Source organism: Watersipora subatra, chromosome 1 (genome assembly GCF_963576615.1).
Source record: "Watersipora subatra chromosome 1, tzWatSuba1.1, whole genome shotgun sequence".
In the NCBI taxonomy this organism is placed as follows: domain Eukaryota; kingdom Metazoa; phylum Bryozoa; class Gymnolaemata; order Cheilostomatida; family Watersiporidae; genus Watersipora; species Watersipora subatra.
Genome location: NC_088708.1, coordinates 41698994 through 41722619, shown reverse-complemented (window position 1 = coordinate 41722619; position 23626 = coordinate 41698994). Strand labels below are relative to the sequence as shown.

At 36.2% G+C, this 23626-nt stretch overlaps 2 protein-coding genes across 2 annotated transcripts in view; one reads left to right on the top strand and one right to left on the bottom strand.

Moving 5' to 3' along the window:
* Window positions 1–11206, bottom strand: part of LOC137387710 (uncharacterized) — a 44035-nt gene extending 32829 nt beyond the window's left edge. Inside the window, exons 1-7 of the mRNA XM_068074209.1 lie at window positions 11046–11206; window positions 9836–10037; window positions 9068–9154; window positions 7105–7196; window positions 5789–5937; window positions 3652–3770; window positions 71–123 (exon numbers count right to left, since the gene is read on the bottom strand). Of these exons, the coding sequence (XP_067930310.1) occupies window positions 71–123; window positions 3652–3770; window positions 5789–5937; window positions 7105–7196; window positions 9068–9154; window positions 9836–10037; window positions 11046–11206 (863 nt within the window). The remainder of the gene's footprint in view (window positions 1–70; window positions 124–3651; window positions 3771–5788; window positions 5938–7104; window positions 7197–9067; window positions 9155–9835; window positions 10038–11045) is intronic.
* A 5576-nt stretch (window positions 11207–16782) lies between these two features.
* The window catches only part of LOC137387701 (early endosome antigen 1-like), a 43087-nt gene continuing 36243 nt past the window's right edge, over window positions 16783–23626 (top strand). The window contains exons 1-5 of the mRNA XM_068074195.1: window positions 16783–16849; window positions 17381–17503; window positions 17676–17784; window positions 20956–21194; window positions 21969–22405. Coding sequence (XP_067930296.1) covers window positions 16783–16849; window positions 17381–17503; window positions 17676–17784; window positions 20956–21194; window positions 21969–22405 — 975 coding nt within the window. The remainder of the gene's footprint in view (window positions 16850–17380; window positions 17504–17675; window positions 17785–20955; window positions 21195–21968; window positions 22406–23626) is intronic.

Here is a 23626-nt window from a genome sequence, read left to right as displayed (position 1 = left end):
CGAGGTGACTCTATGCATTTGCATGTGACTGTAGGAGCGGCTCATTTGCATTCTAAATAAGTATACTTACCGTTGAACCGCGCATACTGACATAGATACTTTGCTACTTGCATTCTCATTGCCCTAAAAGTAGACCAAGGTATATCACTATATATATGTAAGAAGAGTGGACAAATAAGTTAGTGTCTTTGCAAAACTCATTACAAAATAATTTTAGCAGTTGAGTGAACACGTCAATTTGCTTATTTACAGAAAACAAATTAAAATAATTTTTTCCATTCGCTTCCAGAAATTGTATCACAAGCCGTACTAGCCTAATCATTGAAAAAATGCTATAGTCATGTTTCAAACCAAACGATTGGTTGCAATAATTTGCAAGAAGCTGAAGCATCACCATGTATTGAGGTAGAAATAACATATAAATAGCATTATATCTGTGAGTATGCCAATGGAACTAAAAAGACCGAACTGATAGTGGTTCTCAAATAACCAATAGTGGTGTCACACCTAAGTTAAGCCAATAGAAATAGGCAATAGCATTGCTGAACTATGGTTAGTAAACACAAGTAAACAATAGAGTGCTGCACTAAAGGTAATGCAGTATAAATAAGCAATAACATTGATGGACTACAACTAATAAACAGAAATAAGCAATAATAGTGCTGCACTAAAAGTAATCCAGTATAAATAAGCAATAACTTTGATGGAATACAACTAATAAACACAAGTAAGCAATAATAGTGCTGCACTAAAATTAATCCAGTACAAATAAGCAATAACATTGATGAACTACAACTAATAAACACAAGTAAGCAATAGAGTGCTGCACTAAAAGTAATGCAGTATAAATAAACAGGAGAAGTGCTCAACAATGTGATGGGAGTCTCACATTGGACTAAAACTGGAAAATTGAACTCAACACTAAAGAATGGCAAAGAAAAATAATCTTTTATGAAAGTTTTGTAAAGATCCTGTGTTGCTTAACTTGTTGCTGTGTATTATAGTGGTGAACATTTCATGATATAGATATGAAACTCGTCTAAATACAAGTTTTTGTAATGCAATTAAGAAAGTGAATGTCGATTCTGAAGGGCAATCCATAAACAATTGTTTTTCATGTTGATTCTACATTTACCTGGAAATAGGAATTGTTTCTATTTCCAGCATCCGAAAGACAAACCAGTTGAACCTCAACATTGAAATGTTCTTAGTATCCCAAAACTGCCCATGCTGGAAGCAAATATATTTACAAGAATACCTGTATTCTATATTATTTGTCCTACAGCCTACTAGGTAACAATAAGTGTTTCAGGTAACTATATATTCATGTAGCAATGATATAAATGCATTATATAAAGCTGTGAAAAATTGAATGTAAAATAAAGTAGTGATCAATGAATCAAGGATCTAACCTTGCTTGTCTTTACCTTCGAGTTAAAGACTACATGAACCTTGTATTAACATAACTTACTGTAACTTAGACTACATGAACCTTGTATTAACATAACTTACTGTAACTTAGACTACATAAACCTTGTATTAACATAACTTATACATATTTTTGTTTATATATTTGAAATCTTTACATATCACAATTAAAAATCATTTCCAGTTTATTCGCTTCACTCACTTGTTTTATTTACATTTTTCCTTCCAATGGTTACTAAACAGACTTCATACATATGTGACCCAGGCAGTCAGAATGTACAATCGTGCTAAAACAAAATTTTTGAGTTATTTACAGATTCAAAATCAGCAATATCTGAGGATTTTAATGCAATTTAAAATTTTTAAATCGGATTATATGTGCCCAGGTTATGCAAGATTTAGTAGAGAAGGTCTCACGATGAACTAAAACTGTTGTTTTGAGTTTAGGCAGGATAAGGTTGCCGATTCATGAATCGTACATCATGATATTTGTTTACAAATCAAAATGCCATAGCAACAGACCACTTAATCTCAACCTATATTGATGAAACCTGGCATTCTACGCATTAAAACCCTGAAAAAGATGATGGTCACATTTTTATTTAAATTTGATTGACGGTTGACCTTCCAAAAGTCAGGGTAAGGTCAGCAATATATGTGGCTAAAAGCTCACCTTCCTGGAGATTTACATTAAAAGGGTATGCTTCAAACTGGGCACTTCTCATCAAGCTATATTGCCATGACTGCATATAATGACAATCCAATGACTTATCAAAATGTTGGAAGTGTATTCAAAATTGTCCATCTATACAGAAGGTCATGGTAAGGTCAACGAAAGGTGACCCAGAGGGCATCAAGATGCGGAAATATCAACCCAACTCATCAAGTGACCATTCAATCTAGAGCTATTTTTATGTAGTTTAACACTCACACATTGTAACACAGAGTACACTGCAGAGATTTATTGTAGCCCATTCAACGGGTTTGCTTGTTATATTAGTGGCAGTTTGTCCCAACACAACCATATCAAATGTGTCCTTCGGTAATCCTTGATACACAGTTCTAACGAGGCTTATTTGTTTAGATGACATAAAACTAGTGCAGAATTCCTTACATTTGCATCCACTTATTAGTTTGATATCAACAGCTATAATGGGAAAATTATCAGCAGTGATAGGCTGATCGTTATTCTCTGTAATTTAATTAATTAGGATGATCGCTGTTACTCTCCTTATCGCCAGCATCCACATATTGCGTAAGTAGCCACATATTGCGTAAGCAGCTGTATTTCTGAGGTTTCCCTATTATCACAATCCTCATCGCTTTCGCTATAATCTGAGGCAGCTGACTTAGATTCTAAGTAGAAATACTTAGAATTACATTTAAATTATTAGCGTCAACTAGCCGTAATTTGTGCGACGGTTTATTTTGTTTTAGCCTGAAGCGTTGAAACAGAAAATAGCTACATACGTGCGTCCACCCGCAAATAGAGTCTATACTTAAGATCTTGGGTTATGACAAATTCCATAGCAACCACCGATATGGGTAGATTTAAATGGCAATTCTGGCTTTATGATTGGTCAGACACAAAAATAAACAAGACCACGTGAAAGAGCAGGGTTGAATGCACTATAAACCACTGTTTACTAAAATAGTGACGGTGAGTCATATAATAGCATATAGCACGCGTTGCGCTCTATTGTGAACAATCCAATTACCGCACGATTGTACATTCTGACTGCCGGGGTCACATATTTTAAAGAATGGATGAAGAATTCTTCCAACAATATTTGCTTGTGTTTGTAAACACTTCCAACAATATTTGCTTGTGTTTGTAAACACTTCCAACAATATTTGCTTGTGTTTGTAAACACTTCCAACAATATTTGCTTGTGTTTGTAAACACTTTTTCGCGTTACTTCAAAGCAAGAATGATGAATTTGCTTTTTCCACTACCGCCAATCGCACGAGTCTTCTGGAATTCACGATTGAAAGAATAAAAACCGAAGGTATGAAGCACAGTTTAACATTATTAATAACGATAATATATTTAATATTATTCGAATACTATAGTGTGAATGAGCACTCCATTTGATTTGCATCACAGATTTGATTTACAAAATGGTAATCTTTGAACAGACTTTAGACGTTGTCGTATGTTGTAAATTATTTTGAACGTCAAGTCGATTATAGACTGGTGTAGAGAATATAAGAAGAACATACAGGAACAAAGTTCTTGGCTTTGTGGCACTCATCAAACACGAGGCAGCCTTCAAAGTCTGCCCCGCCACACCAGTTGATCAACTGCTCCAATCTAGACCTTCGAAGGGTTCCATAAGCACCTGAAACAGATGAGTATCAAAAATTTACCTAGTTTGCTGTTTATCAACACAAAAAATGTCTACATGAGTTGTAAAATTTGCTATAACATTATCTTTAATACTTAAATGTAAGATCTAGCAAATGCAGAGAAACCTCAAAGTGAGTGACATGAATATCTCTTAGTACAGTGGACCCCTGCCATACAGCATTAATTACCATATCTCTTTGTACAGTGGACCCCTGCCATACAGCATTAATTACCATATCTCTTAGTACAGTGGACCCCTGCCATACAGCATTAATTACCATATTTCTTAGTACAGTGGACCCCTGCCATACAGCATTAATTACCATATCTCTTAGTACAGTGGACCCCTGCCATACAGCATTAAGTACCATATCTCTTAGTACAGTGGACCCCTGCCATACAGCATTAATTACCATATCTCTTAGTACAGTGGACCCCTGCCATACAGCATTAATTACCATATCTCTTAGTACAGTGGACCCCTGCCATACAGCATTAATTACCATATCTCTTAGTACAGTGGACCCTGCCATACAGCATTAATTACCATATCTCCTAGTACAGTGGACCCCTGCCATACAACATTAATTACCATATCTCTTTGTACAGTGGACCCCTGCCATACAGCATTAATTACCATATATCTTAGTACAGTGGACCCCTGCCATACAGCATTAATTACCATATCTCTTAGTACAGTGGACCCCTGCCATACAGCATTAATTACCATATCTCTTAGTACAATGGACCCCTGCCATACAGCATTAATTACCATATCTCTTAGTACAGTGGACCCCTGCCATACAGCATTAATTACCATATCTCTTAGTACAGTGGACCCCTGCCATACAGCATTAATTACCATATCTCTTAGTACAGTGGACCCCTGCCATACAGCATTAATTCGTTCCGGTGTTGACATCGTAAGGCGAAAATGTTGTATAAAGGGGGCATGGAAACCCATAGTAACTATCTAATGCAAACCACCCCGGTAAAAACATCAAAATGTTATATACGAACTGAACATATAAAAAATTAGTAACAAAATAGTATGTTAACCATAGTAACTATAGTTACCTACAGTAACTTTAGTGTATTTAGTGGTTATGATCTGCAATAAAATGTGACATTACAATGTACTATGCGCAATATGTACCGTGGGTAGTTCTTACTTTCAAGACAGACGTATAACATTAGCTTCGAATTTTACTTACTAATGAATTTAGCTTACTAAACAAACACTTTAAGATAGGTTTTAATATGTACATGTACTTTACTGAACTTTAATTTTTTCATCGTCTAAAATTTCATCACTTATTTGTTTTCGGCTTTGTTTTCACTATAACTTAGCGAACCTCATAAAAACTTTTTTCAGTCTACGCGTAATTCGACAAGAAAGCCCGAGCAGTGAGCAGTGCTGTTCGCGAAAGCGACCTTTCACATACTTGGCCATTTAATGGCCAACAAAAGGAAAAATGAAATTTTATTTACCTTTGGAGGGACGTGATTTGAGCTGGTACATGTACTCACTTTTTTCTACTCTTTACAAATTCTCACACAAAGAACCACGCAACTGAGAAAGAGCAACCATCGCATCTTTTTCATGCGTTTTAGGAGGGATTTCGGCGAATAGTATAGCATCTTCGTTATTTCGACGTACTCAGCACACCGATTGCCGAATAAGAGTTTCGAGAGAAATTTTGTATCGCAAAAAATGTCATTATGGTGTGGGCAAACAAACCTCCTGTAATACAACATAAGACGAAAAACCGTATAACAGAGACATCGTAACCCGGGGGTGCACAGTACATACAACTCGTGTAAAATATACCTATTGAAGATGTGAAAGACTATCTACCAACCTTCGCAAAATCTTCTTGTGTACATGAAAGGCTACAAGTGAGCCTACAGAAAACATATCTCCGAGCACATGCAAGGCTTCATGTATACCTACAGGAAACATACTTGTGACCACATGAAGGGATATGTGTAAGCCAACAAGAAACATACCTGTGAACACATGAGAGACTAGTGTGGAATAGGTGCTGAATAACACTCCAGTCTTCACCGATTCTGATAAACCAAACAGCCTGGTTCCCTTGTCGATAGCCTTGCATCCATTGATAACATTTATGTGGCAGCCAATGTCCAACAAGTCCCTACAATCATTAGTAGGACTGCTTTGAGAAATGAACTGGCTCAGTATGATGTCTTCAACAAATAATTTAATATTGTTTAAAAGGTTTGAATTATAGTTCTAAAATAATTCCAGAGTTTCTATCTTTAAAAAAAATCACTGAAAAGAGTGATAGATTTAAAACTCGAAAGTAAATTTCGGTTACAGGTATGTTAAAAGTATCTTGCTGATGATGTATCTTGCTGGCGTTGAAAGATTAGCATATATATTAACCAAGTACAGTCTGAAAGCTTGACCTCAGTTTTCAACCAACCATTCTAGAACGCTGTTCAAAAATCAATTGCCCGCTTGGAAACCATTTTTTCATTACCAATTATGTGAATAACAATAGTTCGTAGCAAAACTAGAAAACAGCATTTTAAGTATTTTTAGATTATTTCACACCAAAAATTTGTACCAAAAAAGCAAGTAATGATCAGAGTACACAAAACTTCTCATAAATACTTCATAAATAAATAAGACATGACTAAAAAATGTAGTCATATTCGTAGCAGCTCGTACACCAGTCTCATTTTTTTAGCTTTTTGTGTAAAACAAGAGGGTAGAAACCAATTTGGTGTTTATTCAAATCAATGGTAAAAATAAAATACGACACAAACTATGCAAAACCGAAAATATAGTCATTACTTTGTAAACCACAAAGAATAGTTGAATACTAAAAATAATAAGGGTAAAGTTGGCACCAGCAAAGTTTTTGGGTTTTGTCAAAGCGCATGGAATGTTCGAGTTCCGAATTGTTGTTCGGCATTGGCAGCGGAAAAGTCTGGAAACTTTTGTTTGAACTCTAATTTGTTCAAGATCTAAGAATGTATGGTAACCGATGTTGGGCCGTGATCTATATATGTAACTTTAGAACCACTAACAGCTGAGTTTATTGGAGAACCAAAGAATCTAACAAGGTAAAAGTAGTATATGGCTGTAGCGACTTTTCTAATTTTGAACTATGGTAGCACAATAATTAATCTATTTCAAGTTTATAAAGATTTGCATTTTAACATGATAACCTATCAATTTATAACATATAAAACATCATAATGATACATATAACAAAGCCATTTTTAATAATTAAAGATGATGCACTCAATACATTAATGATAATAATTGGCTGCAACGATAATAAGCAACATACTTTTGAGCATCTAGAACGAGATCTGTAGACACACTGAACCAGACGTGTTTGGTTCTCCCTCGACCGTAGTTGTCCATGATTGTGCCAGCAATCTACCAATAAGTGATAGGCGGTGTCTAGAGTACATAAAACACTACTACAGGCATTGAAAAACTGCATTCCATAAACAAATTTTTTTTTACCATATATATTGCACTCAGAAGCAAACAAAAAACACAAATAAAACCTCTACTTGAACACAATGGCTCTGTATTTTTCAACCCTTCCCCTATAGTGACATTGTTATTAGAGGTGACAATCAATTTGAGAGTGGTGTTATACTTTTCAATTAGTTCATCAGAATTTTGAGAAAATAAATTTAACAGTTTTACGGGCAAAGCCATGCTAATGTTGCCTGTTTTTTGTACTATTTTTCGGGCAGAGCGACACTAATGCCCTCAACCTCAAAATTTTTTTATATATGAACATCGAATTATCAGACCGAGTTGAACAAGAAACTACTTTGATTAAAACATCCGGATTTATTAAGTTATTATGTTATTAAGTATTTCATTGGTGTCGCTTTCAATGTTTTAAAGAAAAAATGGTAAAACTTTGAAGTTCCAAAACAGACTTCGATACAAACAGAAACAAAGAATTAATTGTTACTAATTTAGCCGGGTCATTCTGAGTACGGTTTTGTGGACACTTATCTACTGATCACTTTCTATTATGGGTTTGTAAAGAGCAAATCATTTCAAAGTGGCGATTAAATATAGGTGGCATTCATAAAAGAGTGGCGCTGCATTTGTCAACCTTTTTCCTATAGTGGCGTTCTATTAGAGGTGGCATTCAAATAAAGGTGGCGTTCAGATAGAGATTTTATGGTATCCGTCACTGTTATGATTGTAACATCTTTATCTTAATTAAGCGTTTAAATCAGGAAACACATGCAACAGTTCTCTGTCAATTTGTGTGTCAGAACACAGGGTAAAGTTTTACGCAACCTATACCGCATGTAGGAGCAGAGGCTACAATCTTTTGCAGCTTATACCAGTGTTAGAAAACATGGTAAATCTTCTGCAGCTTTCACAAGTGTTAGGACACAAGCTACAATCTCCTGCAACTTATCACAGGTTTTGGAACAAAGGCTACAATCTTCTATAGCTTATTCCACATTTAGGAACATGACTACAATCATTAGCAGCTATACCATGGAATGTAAAAGCTCATCCTCATAACGGTCTAATAACATGAGCCGCTACGTCGCATCAACGTAACATTACTTTACGTAAAAGTAATGTTACGTTGATACTTTACCTTACTTTTACGTTATATGGAATTGTTTATGCTGTACGAAGCAAAAACGCTACATAAATTATTTACGTTACATGGAATTTATGTTATAGGAAGTGTACGTTATAAAAGCGGCTACTGTATATACCAGTACCCTTGCAGTCTAGTTCACCGTGACATATCGTCAGGTGTGATGATGAAGGACAGATAATAAGTAGCTGCGCAATTATTCGCTGTAGGCGTTAGAGTATCAGTCTACCAATCTGGATGTCATGGGGTATCATCAAAAGCTATCATTCATCACAACCTAGAACTTTTCTGATGAACAGACAAATAGACACTGCTCTTATTCTAGTTCTTATTGCTCTTTACATCCCCTATGATATTACAATCACTATGATATTAAGAAACGACAGGCATAATCCGTGAATAGAAACTTAATTCATAGAAACACACATACATATCTTCTTCCTGTATTTTTAATAATTTCTCACATATGTGGGCAACAAAGCATAAATCTACTTCCATCTATAGGTTCACTAAAAACCCAACACATTGTCGCGATACCATTAATGATATTAGGCACCAGTATAAATTCCTATAATAATATACATAATAATATACCTATAAATCATAATAATAGAATGATGGAAGTAATTGAGACGTGGTAGCAATATGATCCAATTACCTGTCTGCCCTTCCCGACGCCAGCAGCATCTCCAATAAAAAACCCGGCTCTCTCTCCATTTGGTAGAATCACACGGTGCCTCACTGACTGTAAAACAGCACAGAGATCAAGTATTATGCGTTTAGTTTCAGGTCTTACTTCGCTTAGTTAACAAAAGGTCAGCTAGTTTGGTTAACAAAAAATCGGACAAAAATTATGAGGAGACAAAACTATTTTGAGAAGAGAGCAAAATATAACTGAAGCAACCTGAAGAAATATCGATCGAATTTGTCGGCAAACTTGATGGCATTGAAACTACCGCTAGCATTAGCTTATTTATCTGTATAAGGAGTGCTTGATATTTCATAGGAGGCTTTGCTATGATTCGCTAGATGATTATTGGAGACGATGTTTTGAAGCAAAGATAAGAAATGCATAGAAAAAAGGTAGTTGAACTTATAACAGCTCGGCAGCTCAAAAATAAATAAAATAATAATAACGATATAACAGCATTCCAAGAAGGAATTGTTCTACAAATAAATATATCAAAAGCAAATACTAAAACATATATATACTGTTTATGTTGAAGCGTCAAAATAAAACTTAATTGTTATCAATGTCAAGGACAATTACGCTCATTTAGTCACATAGAATGCCTCCAGTGTGTCTGCCAAAGCATTGGCGACGAGGCTGATGTTAGTACTAGCGTTTCACAACGTCACATATTGCACTTCCAGTTTGCTTCAACCCTAAAGCTGAAACACTAGGATAACATGATCACCAACTTACTGCTTTTATGATGGACTCAAGTTGCAGACTACTCAGCTTGCCTTGACTTATGGTCGACTCTGGCAGAGTGCTGACAATGTCTGCTGTCTCTTCAGGCACCGAGCCTGTAGCGGCAAGAGAGGCTGGTTCGACTATATTTCCAGGATGTGGCATACAACCAGGCACTAGCTCTCGATGAACATATGGCAGAAAAACCTCATTTCTGGCAACAAAAATAAAAAATCATACTAAAGTCTAAAATGGACCTTTCAAATGTGGAAACGCCTAGTGTTTAAGCCGACTAACAGACAATCACAATGATAAAGTGTAGGTGAAGACTCGATGAGTTACAATAGGGTTAGAATGTGCTCAGATGTGCTAGATTTTGTGCTCAGCACCATCACTAGAAGTATCAACTGACTCTCAAGCTTCTTGCAAACCAAGTTCATTTTATTAAACACAGGTCCCCAGCAGTCAGGAAAAAGTTCAAGTTTGGTTGTAAAGAGGCATTCATCAGGACCTCATTCCCCTCGCGTACAGAGTCCTGGTTTGTTAGAGAACGCTAGGTATTCTCCTAGGCAGTCTTACAATTAGTAATCAACCCGTTGATAGGTTTCTTAAAATCTAAGATGTGCTTTGACCGGTGACAAAATGTAAATGCCGAAATAAGTATAACAAATATTAACAAGGTTGGATTCATGTTATCTGCGAGTCATGCCCTTAAATATAACTAAGAAAATGAAATGAACAATTATTAAAAAACCGTGTACAGTAAACTAGAGATAGATACTTTACTTTCTTGTAAAGCCTTGGCCTCTCAGCAATGGAAGCAAAATTTTGGACAACACAAGTTTCAAATGAAAACGGAGTCAAAGTGTGCAGGCTTGCAACCGAACAGTCTCTGTTGGTCTAGCCAAGCACATATGAAGCTAACGTTCATTTGATAAAATATCATTAGTGAATATAATATTCCCTTAATCTATTCGCTAACAATCGATTCAATCATGATTCAAAATGTAACAAGTGAAATTACAAGAAATAGAAGAAACCATACTGGTTTTACAAGTTTGGTTTAGATCTATGTATCTGTTCTTTATAAAATTGCGTTACTTCGGCTAAGATATGCGCACACTGAAAGCATCAGCTTGGGTGCTGCGTGGTCATTGCCCTACTTTGCCCAATTCAATGAGCACTGTCTACAAGAATTATTCCATTATAAGCAAATAATTACCTCAATGATTCTGTGTTCTCTTCATCTTCAGTCAAAGGTGTATCTTGATTTGTTTTGCCACCAGTTTCTGTTATTGTATGGAGATTCAGAATGTCATTGTCAATATCAACAAGAGGGTTGGCACTTGAAGGTAAGTCTATGATAGGGTCATCAGCCTCCATAACAATTTCTTACTAAAACATTGTAACAGCATCTTGTCATCCAAGTAGAAAGATTTATGATGTTCCTTGTGAGCTGCATATGAGTAAATATATTGTTAAAATCCCACTCCTCAACATCGCCATTGCAATAAACTGGTATATTTCTTTTTCCTCCTTTTACTCATGCAATGTAATTTTTTCCTCTGGTAGGCAGTTGCACAAATGAAGGAATACATCATATTTGAAGCGATATTGAGGTAAAGAACGCCACAAAGTTTTCAAGAACAATATTTATGATGTTTAGCAGTGGTATTCACACAGTGCATAAGCATTCTCAAACAAGTTGGTCAATAAATATCCCTCATGTTCTACAGTTTCTAAATAAAACTACTTGCAGAAATATAATACACCATAACCATTTTGGTCTAATTACTAATTATATTAGTTAGTGCCATATTAGACAATTATATATATGCAGATAGAGGAGAGCGGGGCTACTTGGCTCAAAATTTTTTTTACACCTGACCACTTCAAGACAAACAATCGAATTTCAACAAAATTTGCACGTATACATGCTGTAGTAGAATCCCACCAAAATTCTCAACCAGAGTTGAGGTTGCACCAACACACATTGATGTTATTGCTTTATATTCAATTTTTGAAAATGAGCCAACGCGTCCCGCCCTACGGGGCTAGTTGGCTCAATTATAAAAATTGAATTTATATATATTTGAACCAAAAGACTATGGTTAAACAACAGAAATAACCTTTTGATTGTAAATGTATTATTATATTATGTAAACTGAACATAAACATATGTGCTAACAGATCAAATTTTTTGACGATTGTCAAACAAGTGCTACAAAGTAGATAAAAACAAAGTTGTTTTGCAATAGATTTTGTTTTGCAACTGGCAAGCAAAGTAATGTTGACAGTAGAAAACTGTTGTTGAACACTCCGTCTACTCTTTCACGTCTTCAAAAGGGTCGTAAAAAAACAACTTCAAACTGGCCCAGGCAGTACCACCTGATGTGTTTGGAGAATGGAGAATTTTGACAATGTCACTTTTGGTGATGACCTCAATATCCTCTGGATCTGGACGTATGAAAGATGTACCTTGACGTTTTAAAAATGCCACAGTAACCAAGTCTTCTTCCCTGTCTAACGCCGTCACCTGGCCTACAAAGATTGTTGAGGTCTTCTTGGTTATATATTTTACTACGACGTACACCTCTTTCTTCAACAGCAAGGGTTCTTCCTCAGACTCAGATTCCTCAGAGTCTGATTCTAATGGTACGGGATCAGCGCCTTCATTAGAGCTGTCGGATTCACAAACCGGCTTCTTCTGCAACTTCCTTTTTTTAGACCTACGTTGTTTATCCCTTTTTGCTTAGCTGCCAGCTCCAAAGCTTCTTTGACAGGTGTGTCGGTGAGTGTTTGCGCTTCACCTCGTTTTCTCTTTGTGTGGGCTTTCTGCGGTAGTGCTGTAGAGTAAGGACAAATTTCATTCGGAGTGACTGACGATGGAACCCCTCTGATCAGAAAGGTAGCAACAGCAAATCATGTTGACAATTGGGCAAATCCTGTCATTTATGATGGCGTAGTCGCCTTTTTTATTTGAAGACCGCCTCCTGCTATTGGCTGATGTGGTACCAGCGCGCCTGAAGAGTGTTGCACAATATTGATATCCGCAACTGCTTGTTCTAGATTGGGATGATCAGTGACTGGTGATGGAAGGAATGCCGTATCATCAAAAACATGCCTATCTACCGGGTAATCCCTGTTGCTGCAAATCCAGATATTATATTTTGGTGTGTGATCGCTCTTGTCATAGCTCTCCCAGCCAGTTCTCCCACATCATAGAGAGTTATCGTCTTTCAAGGGTTAGCCAACAACCAACCATTGCAAACAGAATTGTAGTGAGTTTTCAGAGGCCCATAGACTGACACATCATGTGGCTGCAGCTTGTTTGTGGTATGAAGAGGGAAAGTTGTCATGGCTACATTACTTTCCTTGGCAAATCGGATGACTTGGGGTGAAATATGGCTGATGTGGTTGTTAATGATCAGCAGCAAAGGGTCATCAGCAGCCGATTTTGTATGAGAAATTTAGTGGCCAACCTGCCCCACCCTGTTGAGTAAGTTTTCCGCTTTGGGTATTCATTCTGAGTAGAGATGATAGGAATCAGTGATGTAATATTGAGATTAACATATCATGTATTTATTAGCACAACTATCCGCTTTTGCAGCATAAAAGGAAAAGAGAGTTAAGTCGGCAGCTAATTAATCTAATAATCTGATTGGCTAATGTAAATAAACATATACTGCGAAACCTCTAATTGAATGCCACCTCTATTTAAATGCCACCTCCAATTGACCGCCTTTCTGAGAAGGGTTGAAAAATAGACCGCCACTCTGCAAATGAACACCACCTCCCTTTGACAGCCACTTTGACATTATTTGATCTTTCGGAGACCATATTATTAACTTATCAGTAGAAAATTGTACACAAAATCGTATTAATAGTGAATCATTTATACCAATAACAGATAATTCTTTCGTTCTCCACTTCCAAAGCTTTCCATTTTTTTCGTTAAAACTTTGAAAGCAACACCGTAGCAATATTCAATAACAGTCTCAGGCTAGTAGTAGCTCTCTGTTTAACGCGGTCTTTCTACATTGAATTAGCATGCTTTACTCTGATGTATACTTTTCACATTTTAAACTGATCATAGGATACGTAATGACTAATTGAAGTTGAGCTAATTTTGCATTTCACAGCTAAAGGACGAACAGAGGGGTGTTAATACTTTTGGCCATGACTGTACATACTGTATATATAAAACGGCTTAAATTTACGATGGTAGATGGAACTTGGAAAGCAACGCCATAGAAATAATTACCAACTATCTTAAGCTAATAGTAGTTCCGTGTTTAACGCAGTCCTAATACTTCGAGAGACATGCGTATAAAAACCGGTTCGCAAGTTTTGGACCACTGCACTGCACCGTTTAGCACTGCATCAGTGCTAAATGCAACACATGAAAATTTTACTCTGCCGAAAAATTGTTTGGATGCTAATATCGACTGGTTCAGCAGTGCAGAAGAAGAATTGAAGCCAGAAAATATTGTGGAAGGTATTGGACAACTAGAAAATGTTCATTCCATCGAAAGCAACAGGCAGAACGCAGCTATCTGAGCAAAGGATGAAAATATTTTTTTTTGTTTTAAAAATGTCAATTCTTGTTTCTGCATGTAATATAAGTGTGGTTCGTTTATGTCACTTGTTCATGAATATATATTTGTATCATTTGATAGATTATTGCTGTATAACTTATAAATATGCAGACTTATAGCATGCTATTTAATAGTATTTTGCGGCTATCTTAACATGGCTTACAATGGATCGATGCTCATAACTCCACTTCTATTGCACATAAAAAGCTAGTTTTGGCTGCAAACTGTAGCAAGCATATCAGTGAGTGCAATGAGCTTTTATGCAAAATTGCTAAATATAGATATAAAATAAAAAGATGTCTTCAAATTTAGAATGACATAAAAATTGAAAGTGCCAACAAATTGCAAAGGACACATGCTACAATATCATTGCAGGTCAATTGCAAGCAATAGATATTAACTGGTAGAGATATTTCTGGGTTTCTTGATCCAAGTGTACTAAGAGATTTTTGACAAGTTAGAGGTAAGTTAGCATATTTATTGCATTCAAAATGTTTAATGTTGGTCCACCGAAAAAAGAGGGCAAAATATAGGCGACATTTGCTTTGCCCATACTAGAGCTTTATATCTAGCAAAAATTCTGACAAGCTATTTGAAAAATAAACCACCAGCCTCTATTTGAACACCGCCTCCAATTGACCACCACCATAGAGGAGAGGTTGAAAAATAGAGCGCCATTGCGTTCAATGAGAGGTTTTACGTTCAATTAGAGGTTTTACTTAGAGGTTTTACGGTAAGTGTAATAATATGGATAATATAATTAGGAGGTAACTCCTAATTAGTCAGTCAGCTGTAGATTGTCTCTCAATACACCTCTAGTGAGCCAACAAGCCCCAGCATGTAAAAAATGGTTAGAAATAAAATAATGTCATTTTGAGAAACTTGATCTTAAAAGCTATTTGTGGAGACCGTGCCAGAATATCTATGCCTCAATCTATAAAAGACCTGGCTTTATGATCTGTGTAATTTTCATGATATTTTGAGTAGTCAACATTGACTAAAACTTGACCTAATGGGCAAAATATGTTTTTATGTACTAACCCAGAACCATGGACCACAGCAGGCTGAAACTAAGATGACTGCTGTTTGACCTTGAGAGAGCTAATGTGATGAAAGGTCAAAGTTCAATCGAGTACAGTTTTCAACACCAAGCCTGAGCCAACTATGTATGTATTTATTTCCATTATTTTAATATACAACATACAAAAGATGAAAAATTTGTAGAAAAAAAAGGGTCCATATGCGCAATAGCAGAGCTAATCATGGCGCTGAACCCAAGTCAGCAGACAAAGCAGCTAAAAGTCAATAGACCTAAGCTATCCCAGTAATCCAAGCAGATGTTGTTTCAAAGTCACTTTAAATTTGTGAGCATTGGCAATCAAGCGTAGACTGCCAGGCAACTAGCGGGCAACTAGCCCTCTATAACCTTCTATAACCAACTAGCCCCTATCTCTCCTACAGTTTGTCTGGCATTATTGTTTTGATAGTTTTTTTTAAACAAATTATTACAAATATTAATTCATTTCTGATTTAAAATAACGTAATGAAGTTTGAGTATGTGACACGATTATAACGGGCCTATTATAAAGCGATACGACCATTAGTCATTTATAAAGCCAATGATATACAGCCCTCAATTATATGGGAGCTGTATATCGTTGATAAAGCCAACACATTTTTAAAAAAATGGCGTAGCATTTTGTTCCATTTTACCGTTACATCGCCCCATTTGCTTAGTTGAAAAACTACCCGGCTAATTTTTAAAAAAATCACTTTAAACTTTAGTCATTATTTCTACCCGATACTAAAACTCTCTAGTCTGATTAAGCAAGGCTATCATTGGCAAGGTGTTTAAAATAATTTTGCTCGCTACTGTAGCTTTACCAAACAGGCTGCATTATTTCTACATAGCATTAATACCACCATTACATTAACGAAAAAACTGGGGGTGTATTATGATATGTCTCACAGCGCGTACTGAATGCAACTGGATGCTACCATGAAGAGTAAAAGCAAAAGCTGCGGCGCAATATTTGAACTATTGACCTTTGATGATCGCATCCAATCAAAATAGGTATTTTTCACCGACTAAATTTTCCGAGTCAAACTCAGCAACATGGCGACAACCGGAAGTTTATACCCATCAACCAACTAGTCGCTATAAAGTTAGACTGGGATAATAAAAATTTGACAAAAACATTTAATTATTCATAATATATGTGAAGAATAATCGATAAACTTACTGCAAAAGGCTAGAGAAATGTGACGCTGATAGTAATGCATTTTGAGACATTTCATTTGAAGTAGCGCTTTTTGGTCTGGTGGTAGGTTGGTCAACTGCAATGACTAAAGCAATGAAAGATGTCAGTCGTTGAAGGAAAACCTCCTAGAAAAGCTGATCAGCTTTTGCAAGCGTTGTCAAAAAAATGTAAGTAGTAATTACGCTTTAATGTAGTTACAGATCAACTAAATTTCCTACTTTTTCACGTTTCGAGTAGTGGATATGTGATTGCAAGCTATTAGTCAGCTCGTAACCGTAAGCTCATATTACACATGCGGTCTTGCATGTATGCGTGAGTCATGTTCACATCATGCGGCACTTTGTTTCCAGTATTTGCTTATATGCTTCAATTCTCACTTAACGAAGAATTAGTGTCTGTTAAGGATATGGGCATGTAGTTGGAAACCAAGTAGGTTGGACCCATTATATGGGTCGGTGTAACAATCACAGTATCTGTTTTATATTTATGAATATCAAAGTAGTTATAGCATTAGCTAATTATGACACTGTTGATTATTTTCTAGTCTCATATCGAGTATTTATTTGTCTATTAAATATTCTGATGTTTCAATATTTCTACAACTTTGGTGACCCGAGTATCTCACAAATGTTTTACATTTAATGTCAGTTCAAGGTGCTTTGACTTCAAGTAGTTATAATATGACTTAACATATTCAGATGAAGGAAAAATTAAGGAGAGAGAATCTCGCTCTGGGAGAACTACTCCAAGTCGACGAACCCCCCGGGAGTCACGTGAAAGACTGAATGTAACATCTGATGATCAAGATAATGTCAAATCATGTGAGTTAGTCAGCATCTACTCTCGATTAACAGTTTGTTGAGTTTGGTATCTCAAACAAAAATGTTCATTATTTTTAGTGTTCATTTATGTTGTTTATTGTTGCAGTATGTCGGCTTCTCTTCAACTTGCTTGCTTTAGATGTTGTATTTATGCATATCTGGTCTGTTTTAGCTGGTCGCAGTGCAAGGGCCAGTCCAATAGTAAGCAGCGATCTATTCTCAGCACACACTAGAGCTTCTTCATTGGACACCTTTCGATCTGGCCGACGCTCATCCAATGGGTGAGTTGACAAGCCTATACATGACTATACAGTAGCCTGGGCATGGCTCTCTTGGGGGTTGGGGGAGAGAGACTCCCTCCTCCACCCCCCAAGAGAGCCATGCCCAGGCTAACTATACATTGACTCGCCTGAACGTGATTACAATTGCAACAGTATAAACATTGTGTAGAAGTAGTTTTTGTTTTTTATCTGACCTCTATACAGTGGTGAGTGGAATAAACTGGATGACTTTGTTGGAAAACTAATATTCTCATCTACAACATTGTTATTTATTGTGAATTTAGTCAATAGCCATAAATTATATATTAAATTAATCCTTATTTTGTCCCGATTTCAAATATGAAAACTAAACATCTGTCAACTTATGTCTTTTAATGATTATGTAGGCTAAATTCTGAAAATTACATTTTTTTATGGCTAAAGCTAATAATCTGTACATATGATTACATTGCATACATTGTTATCTGCTTATTTCAAGTCATGTACATGTATAATTTCATGAAGTCATGCAGTATGCTAATCTGTGCAGCCTTTGACAATTGCACAGGCCCATCTAGTAATATTTCTTTAGTGGGAGTACCTATATGTCTGTTATATGTGTAGTATACCTATATGTCTGTTTGGAATATTCTAGCATTCCTTTGTCCTTAGTTGGATAGCTTTATGATGCCTTCTTTGGTTAATTTCAAGGTTAGCATTTGATCTAAAAACTTATTTGCCATGCTGCTCTCACATAAACTTTTGTAGTTTACCATTAGAGAGCACATACTAACTCCCATTTTTGGGTCTATTCTCTGCAAGCTCTTGCTAAGCCAGTGGTTCTTAACCTTGTAGAACGTACTGAACCCCACCAGCCTTATATACGCTTTCACTGCACCCTTCATCAGTGAAAAATAAAACGTCGTTTTGTTCACATTTAAGACAGCCTGTATATGTTTTACTTGCAAAAAATTTTGCCAGTAATTTTTTTGCAAGTAACATTTTTTTTTGCAAAAAATGATTTGTGTATTAACATCACTGTGTTCAAAGAACAAAACCGATATAATGCATAAACTAAAAACAAGTTACATATTTTTTCATAAAGATATTTCCTTGCAAATCAATGTGACTTCTGCTGTTGTCTTTGAGATTCATCCACCAAACCCCTGAGGCTGGCTCACCGAGTCTCTACAGTTTGATCAAACCTTTACTTAGAGCCACTGCTCTAGACTCACTTGAGACACTGATTTAAAATTTTTGTTAATAGGTCATTATATGTCTCCATTTTACTTGTTTACATGGAAGTAATTACACTACCCTATTCCAAGTGTGTATACTTAAGTCCTTAATTATACACCCATGTTTCAAGTTTGTGTTTGTAAGTCATAATGTACAGGGTGTGATATGTATGATCATTTGACCCATTAAATCCTAAGTCATTATATATCTTGACCTTAGATTTTTGAGAAACTTTTGTTTCTGAGCAAGCAAAAGTGGATCACATTGCAGTCACAACACATAATGTACTTGCAGGTTCTTGTGATCACATTGTAGTAACAACACATAATGTACCTGCAGGTTCTTGTGATCACATTGCAGTAACAACACATAATCTACCTGCAGGTTCTTGTGATCACATTGCAGGAACAACACATAATCTACCTGCAGGTTCTTGTGATCACATTGCAGTAACAACACATAATCTACCTGCAGTTTCATGTAAGAAAAGGGTTATTTGATGCAAGCACAGAAATAATAGAAGTTTTTTCTACAAATGGCTTTAGATTGCCAAGATAATTGTGGAAAGTAGGAATGATGTAACAATTAAGAGATACATTCAACCAATCATAAGACATAAATGTATGCGATTGCGCATTTCATTAGCTCACACTTACATCAATATGAGTCTTAATACAACACCTGATAAAATGATCGCATGCCGACATTTCACCTCATAGTTAGAGCCGAGAGCATTAATGAACTGACAAAAAACCAAATGTTTTTTACTTCCAAATACTGTAGTAAATCTTATGGTTTTATTTTAGTTTAAAGAGTAGCATGTACTTGTCACTCAAGGTACTAAACATCAAGTTGAAGCTGCATAAAGCCAGGAAGCGTTTAAACGCTAACTTTAAGTTGCTCTTCTATAATAGGGTTGATGATAACTGATAAGCAAAACTACCAGTAAATTGTACCTCAACTTCCAATATGGAAATGTTCCGGAAGCTTCAACAGTTACTTTAATATCATTAACTATCTTTATTAACTCTGCAAAGATAGCTGCTTACAGATAAGTATCATTTGGGAGTGCGGTGGATTTTCAATATTATATTTTTAATCGTATTTCTATTTTCCTAATTTTTAAGTTGATTTTTGAAATTATAAAAAAGGTCATTCGCATGAATGATGGCTGCGTTATCACATTTTGTGAGACTTTGTTTTTTGACAGCCAGTAAATAGCATGAGATAATCTTGACACAGTATGTCAGGCTGGGCACATTTTAGTGCCGATGCCTTATGTTAAAGCAATACTAGAGCTTAAGCTAGTCTTAGATTTGAATGGCTAAACAGAGAGACCAACATTTTTGGCCATAAAAAATCAATTGTTTTTGGTATGGCCTAACTGAGTGTTTGTTCAAGCTCTGATAAATTCTTAAATTTTGTAAATTCCATTCAGTGTGTAGTAATGACATGAGAAATTTTCAAACTCACTTAAGCATGCTATATATACAGTCTTTTATGGTTATGGCTAATTTGGTTTTAATACAAAAACTCTAAATTCATTTCCTTAAAAATTCTGATGGAACTAAAAACAGTTTATTGAGAACTAATAGAAAACCTACGGATGGCCTGTGTTTTTTCTCTTTCAATCAAATAGCCAGCAGGTGAGCGTTTTAGAGGCTGGTTTTCAGGAACCAGATGGAGTTTTGTGACCAAATATTTTTAACGACACGTGGAAGGCATGGAGCATATCCATATGAATTTTTACCAAATCGGACAAAAATTGTGGAAACGCCTAGCGTTTAAGCGAACTAACAGACAAACACACAACGATAAAGTGGAGGTGAAGACCCGATGAGTTACAATAGGGTTAGCATGCAGCCAACCAGTATTTTGTGCTCAGCACCATCACTAGAAGTATCAACTGACTCTCAAGCTTTTTGCAAACCAAATTCATTTTATTAAACACAGGTCCCCAGCAGTCAGGGAAAGTCCAAGTTTGTTTGAAAAGAGGCATTCATCAGGACCTCGTTCTTCTCGCGTACAGAGTCCTGGTTTGTTGGAGAAAGCTAGGTATTCTCCCAGTGCTTTAAGCCGGAGGCAGAGCCCCTCTCCTGACCCAGCACCTAAACATGCTGTCAATAACTCAGTAGAACAAGTTGAATCAGCCAGTGGAGACCGAAACTTAGGCAGTCCTGCAGGACATCAAGGTAAACTGATCTTTTTCATAGTGTCCAAGTTGGAAAATACACTGAGTTAATGATGAGGTTATTAAATTTATTCTTATTTTATAGTCAAATTGTCAACGTTTTATTAAAAAAAATTGACTCTTTTGTATCCCAAAGCATCCTTACATTCTGACCTTACCAAAGAATTTTTGAACTACGCTGACAGTTTATTGATTCAACAGTCTTAGTAGCAAACTCAAAGTTTTGGTAACAATACCGTAGTCTGGGTTAAAACTGTGTCTTAGTTGCAATACCGTATTTGATTGGATCTTGCCATTATTCCACTGGCCAGTGCCGACGAAAGAAATTCAGGTTGTGTGAAAAAAATAAAATAATAACATAATGTTCTGGTCGCTATAGCAATGCTGTAGCCTTAGTGACAAGACTGCAGCTTTAGTTGTAATCAGACAATCTTACTGACAAGGTCTCATCTCAAATGACTATACTAAACCTTAATTGACATTTTCGCGTCACTACTGATAATATTTTAGTCTTAGGAGCGATCATATAGCTTTAAGTTACAAAAATAAAAGTTGACAAGTAGCTAAAGAAAGGATGCGAGCTTTGACTGTTAGCATATATTGGGAGGCATGAAGTCTCGCTTGTGATTACATTTATTCATTCTTAGCGTAAACATTTAGTTTTGGCATTAAAACTAAATCCATCTGATCCAATTTATTTTGTTTCAAAGTTAACATAGAACTGACTTTTAAATTAACCTTTAGTAATTTTAAAGATGTCATCCTGTATTGTTAGATCAAAAACCAGTGGAGAGGTCACACCTCTTTAGCAGAACTTCGACACCAACAAAAACTCCTGAACAACTCTTAAGTCCAAGAAGCAATGACAAAAGCCTCGACACAAATGATATAAAAACTGATGATTATGAAACAGAATTGGCTGACCTTAACTCTTCACATGAGACTTCTAACATGGCTACCTTAGTAGTGAATGTGTCACCTGAGAATTCCTCGCAAGAACCAAAGCCATCTACTAAATACCTATCTAGCCAGCAAGCCGACAGCAGCAGCGGTAGTTTGTACAGGAGGGGTCGTCGAAGCCCTGAGCGTGGCAGAGGCAGAGCATCAGCTAGACTGTCCGAGTCGGATATCTTGGCTGATTCCGCTGTTGGGCAGGAAGAGCGGCCAGAGAGTAGACATTCGTCTCTCTCAGATTACACTTTTTCACAGCCGGTAAGCTCTCTGCAAAGATTGAGTGTTGATGGTCATAACCTTGAAGGTGCTTTCATTAGACTGCTTGGTTATTGGTTAGAACTCATCAACTACTGATTGATTATTGGTTAGACCTCATCAACTACTGATTGATTATTGGTTAGACCTCATCAGCTACTGATTATTTATTGGTTAGACCTCATCAACTACTGATTGGTTATTGGTTAGACCTCATCAACTACTGATTGGTTATTGGTTAGGCCTCATCAACTACTGATTGGTTATTGGTTAGACCTCATCAACTAGTGATTGGTTAATGGTTAGACCTCATCAACTACTGATTGGTTATTGGTTAGACCTCATCAACTACTGATTGATTATTGGTTAGACCTCATCAGCTACTGATTATTTATTGGTTAGACCTCATCAACTACTGATTGGTTATTGGTTAGACCTCATCAACTACTGATTGGTTATTGGTTAGGCCTCATCAACTACTGATTGGTTATTGGTTAGACCTCATCAACTAGTGATTGGTTAATGGTTAGACCTCATCAACTACTGATTGGTTATTGGTTAGACCTCATCAACTACTGATTGATTATTGGTTAGACCTCATCAGCTACTGATTATTTATTGGTTAGACCTCATCAACTAGTGATTGGTTATTGGTTAGACCTCATCAACTACTGATTGGTTATTGGTTAGACCTCATCAACTACTGATTGGTTAATTTTTAGGCCTCATCAACTACTGATTGGTTATTGGTTAGACCTCATCAGCTACTGATTGGTTAATTGTTAGACCTCATCAACCACTGATTGATTATTGGTTAGACCTCATCAACTACTGATTGGTTAATTGTTAGACTTCATCAACTACTGATTGGTTATTGGTTAGACCTCATCAACTACTGATTGGTTAATTGTTAGACCTCATCAACTACTGATTGGTTAATTGTTAGACCTCATCAACTACTGATTGGTTATTGGTTAGACCTCATCAACTACTTATTGGTTTTCACAGATCTTTTTGATCTGTGAGGTTAAGTTGATAAAGAGCTAGCATGCAGAGACCAGGCCATAATATGTGATATGTAATTGGTAAATGGTATGTAGTTGGTAGATGGTGTGTAATTGGTAGATGGCATGTAATTGGTAAATGGTATGTAATTGGTACATGGTATGTAATTGGTAGATGGTATGTAATTGGTAGATGGTATGTAATTGGTAGATGGTTTTT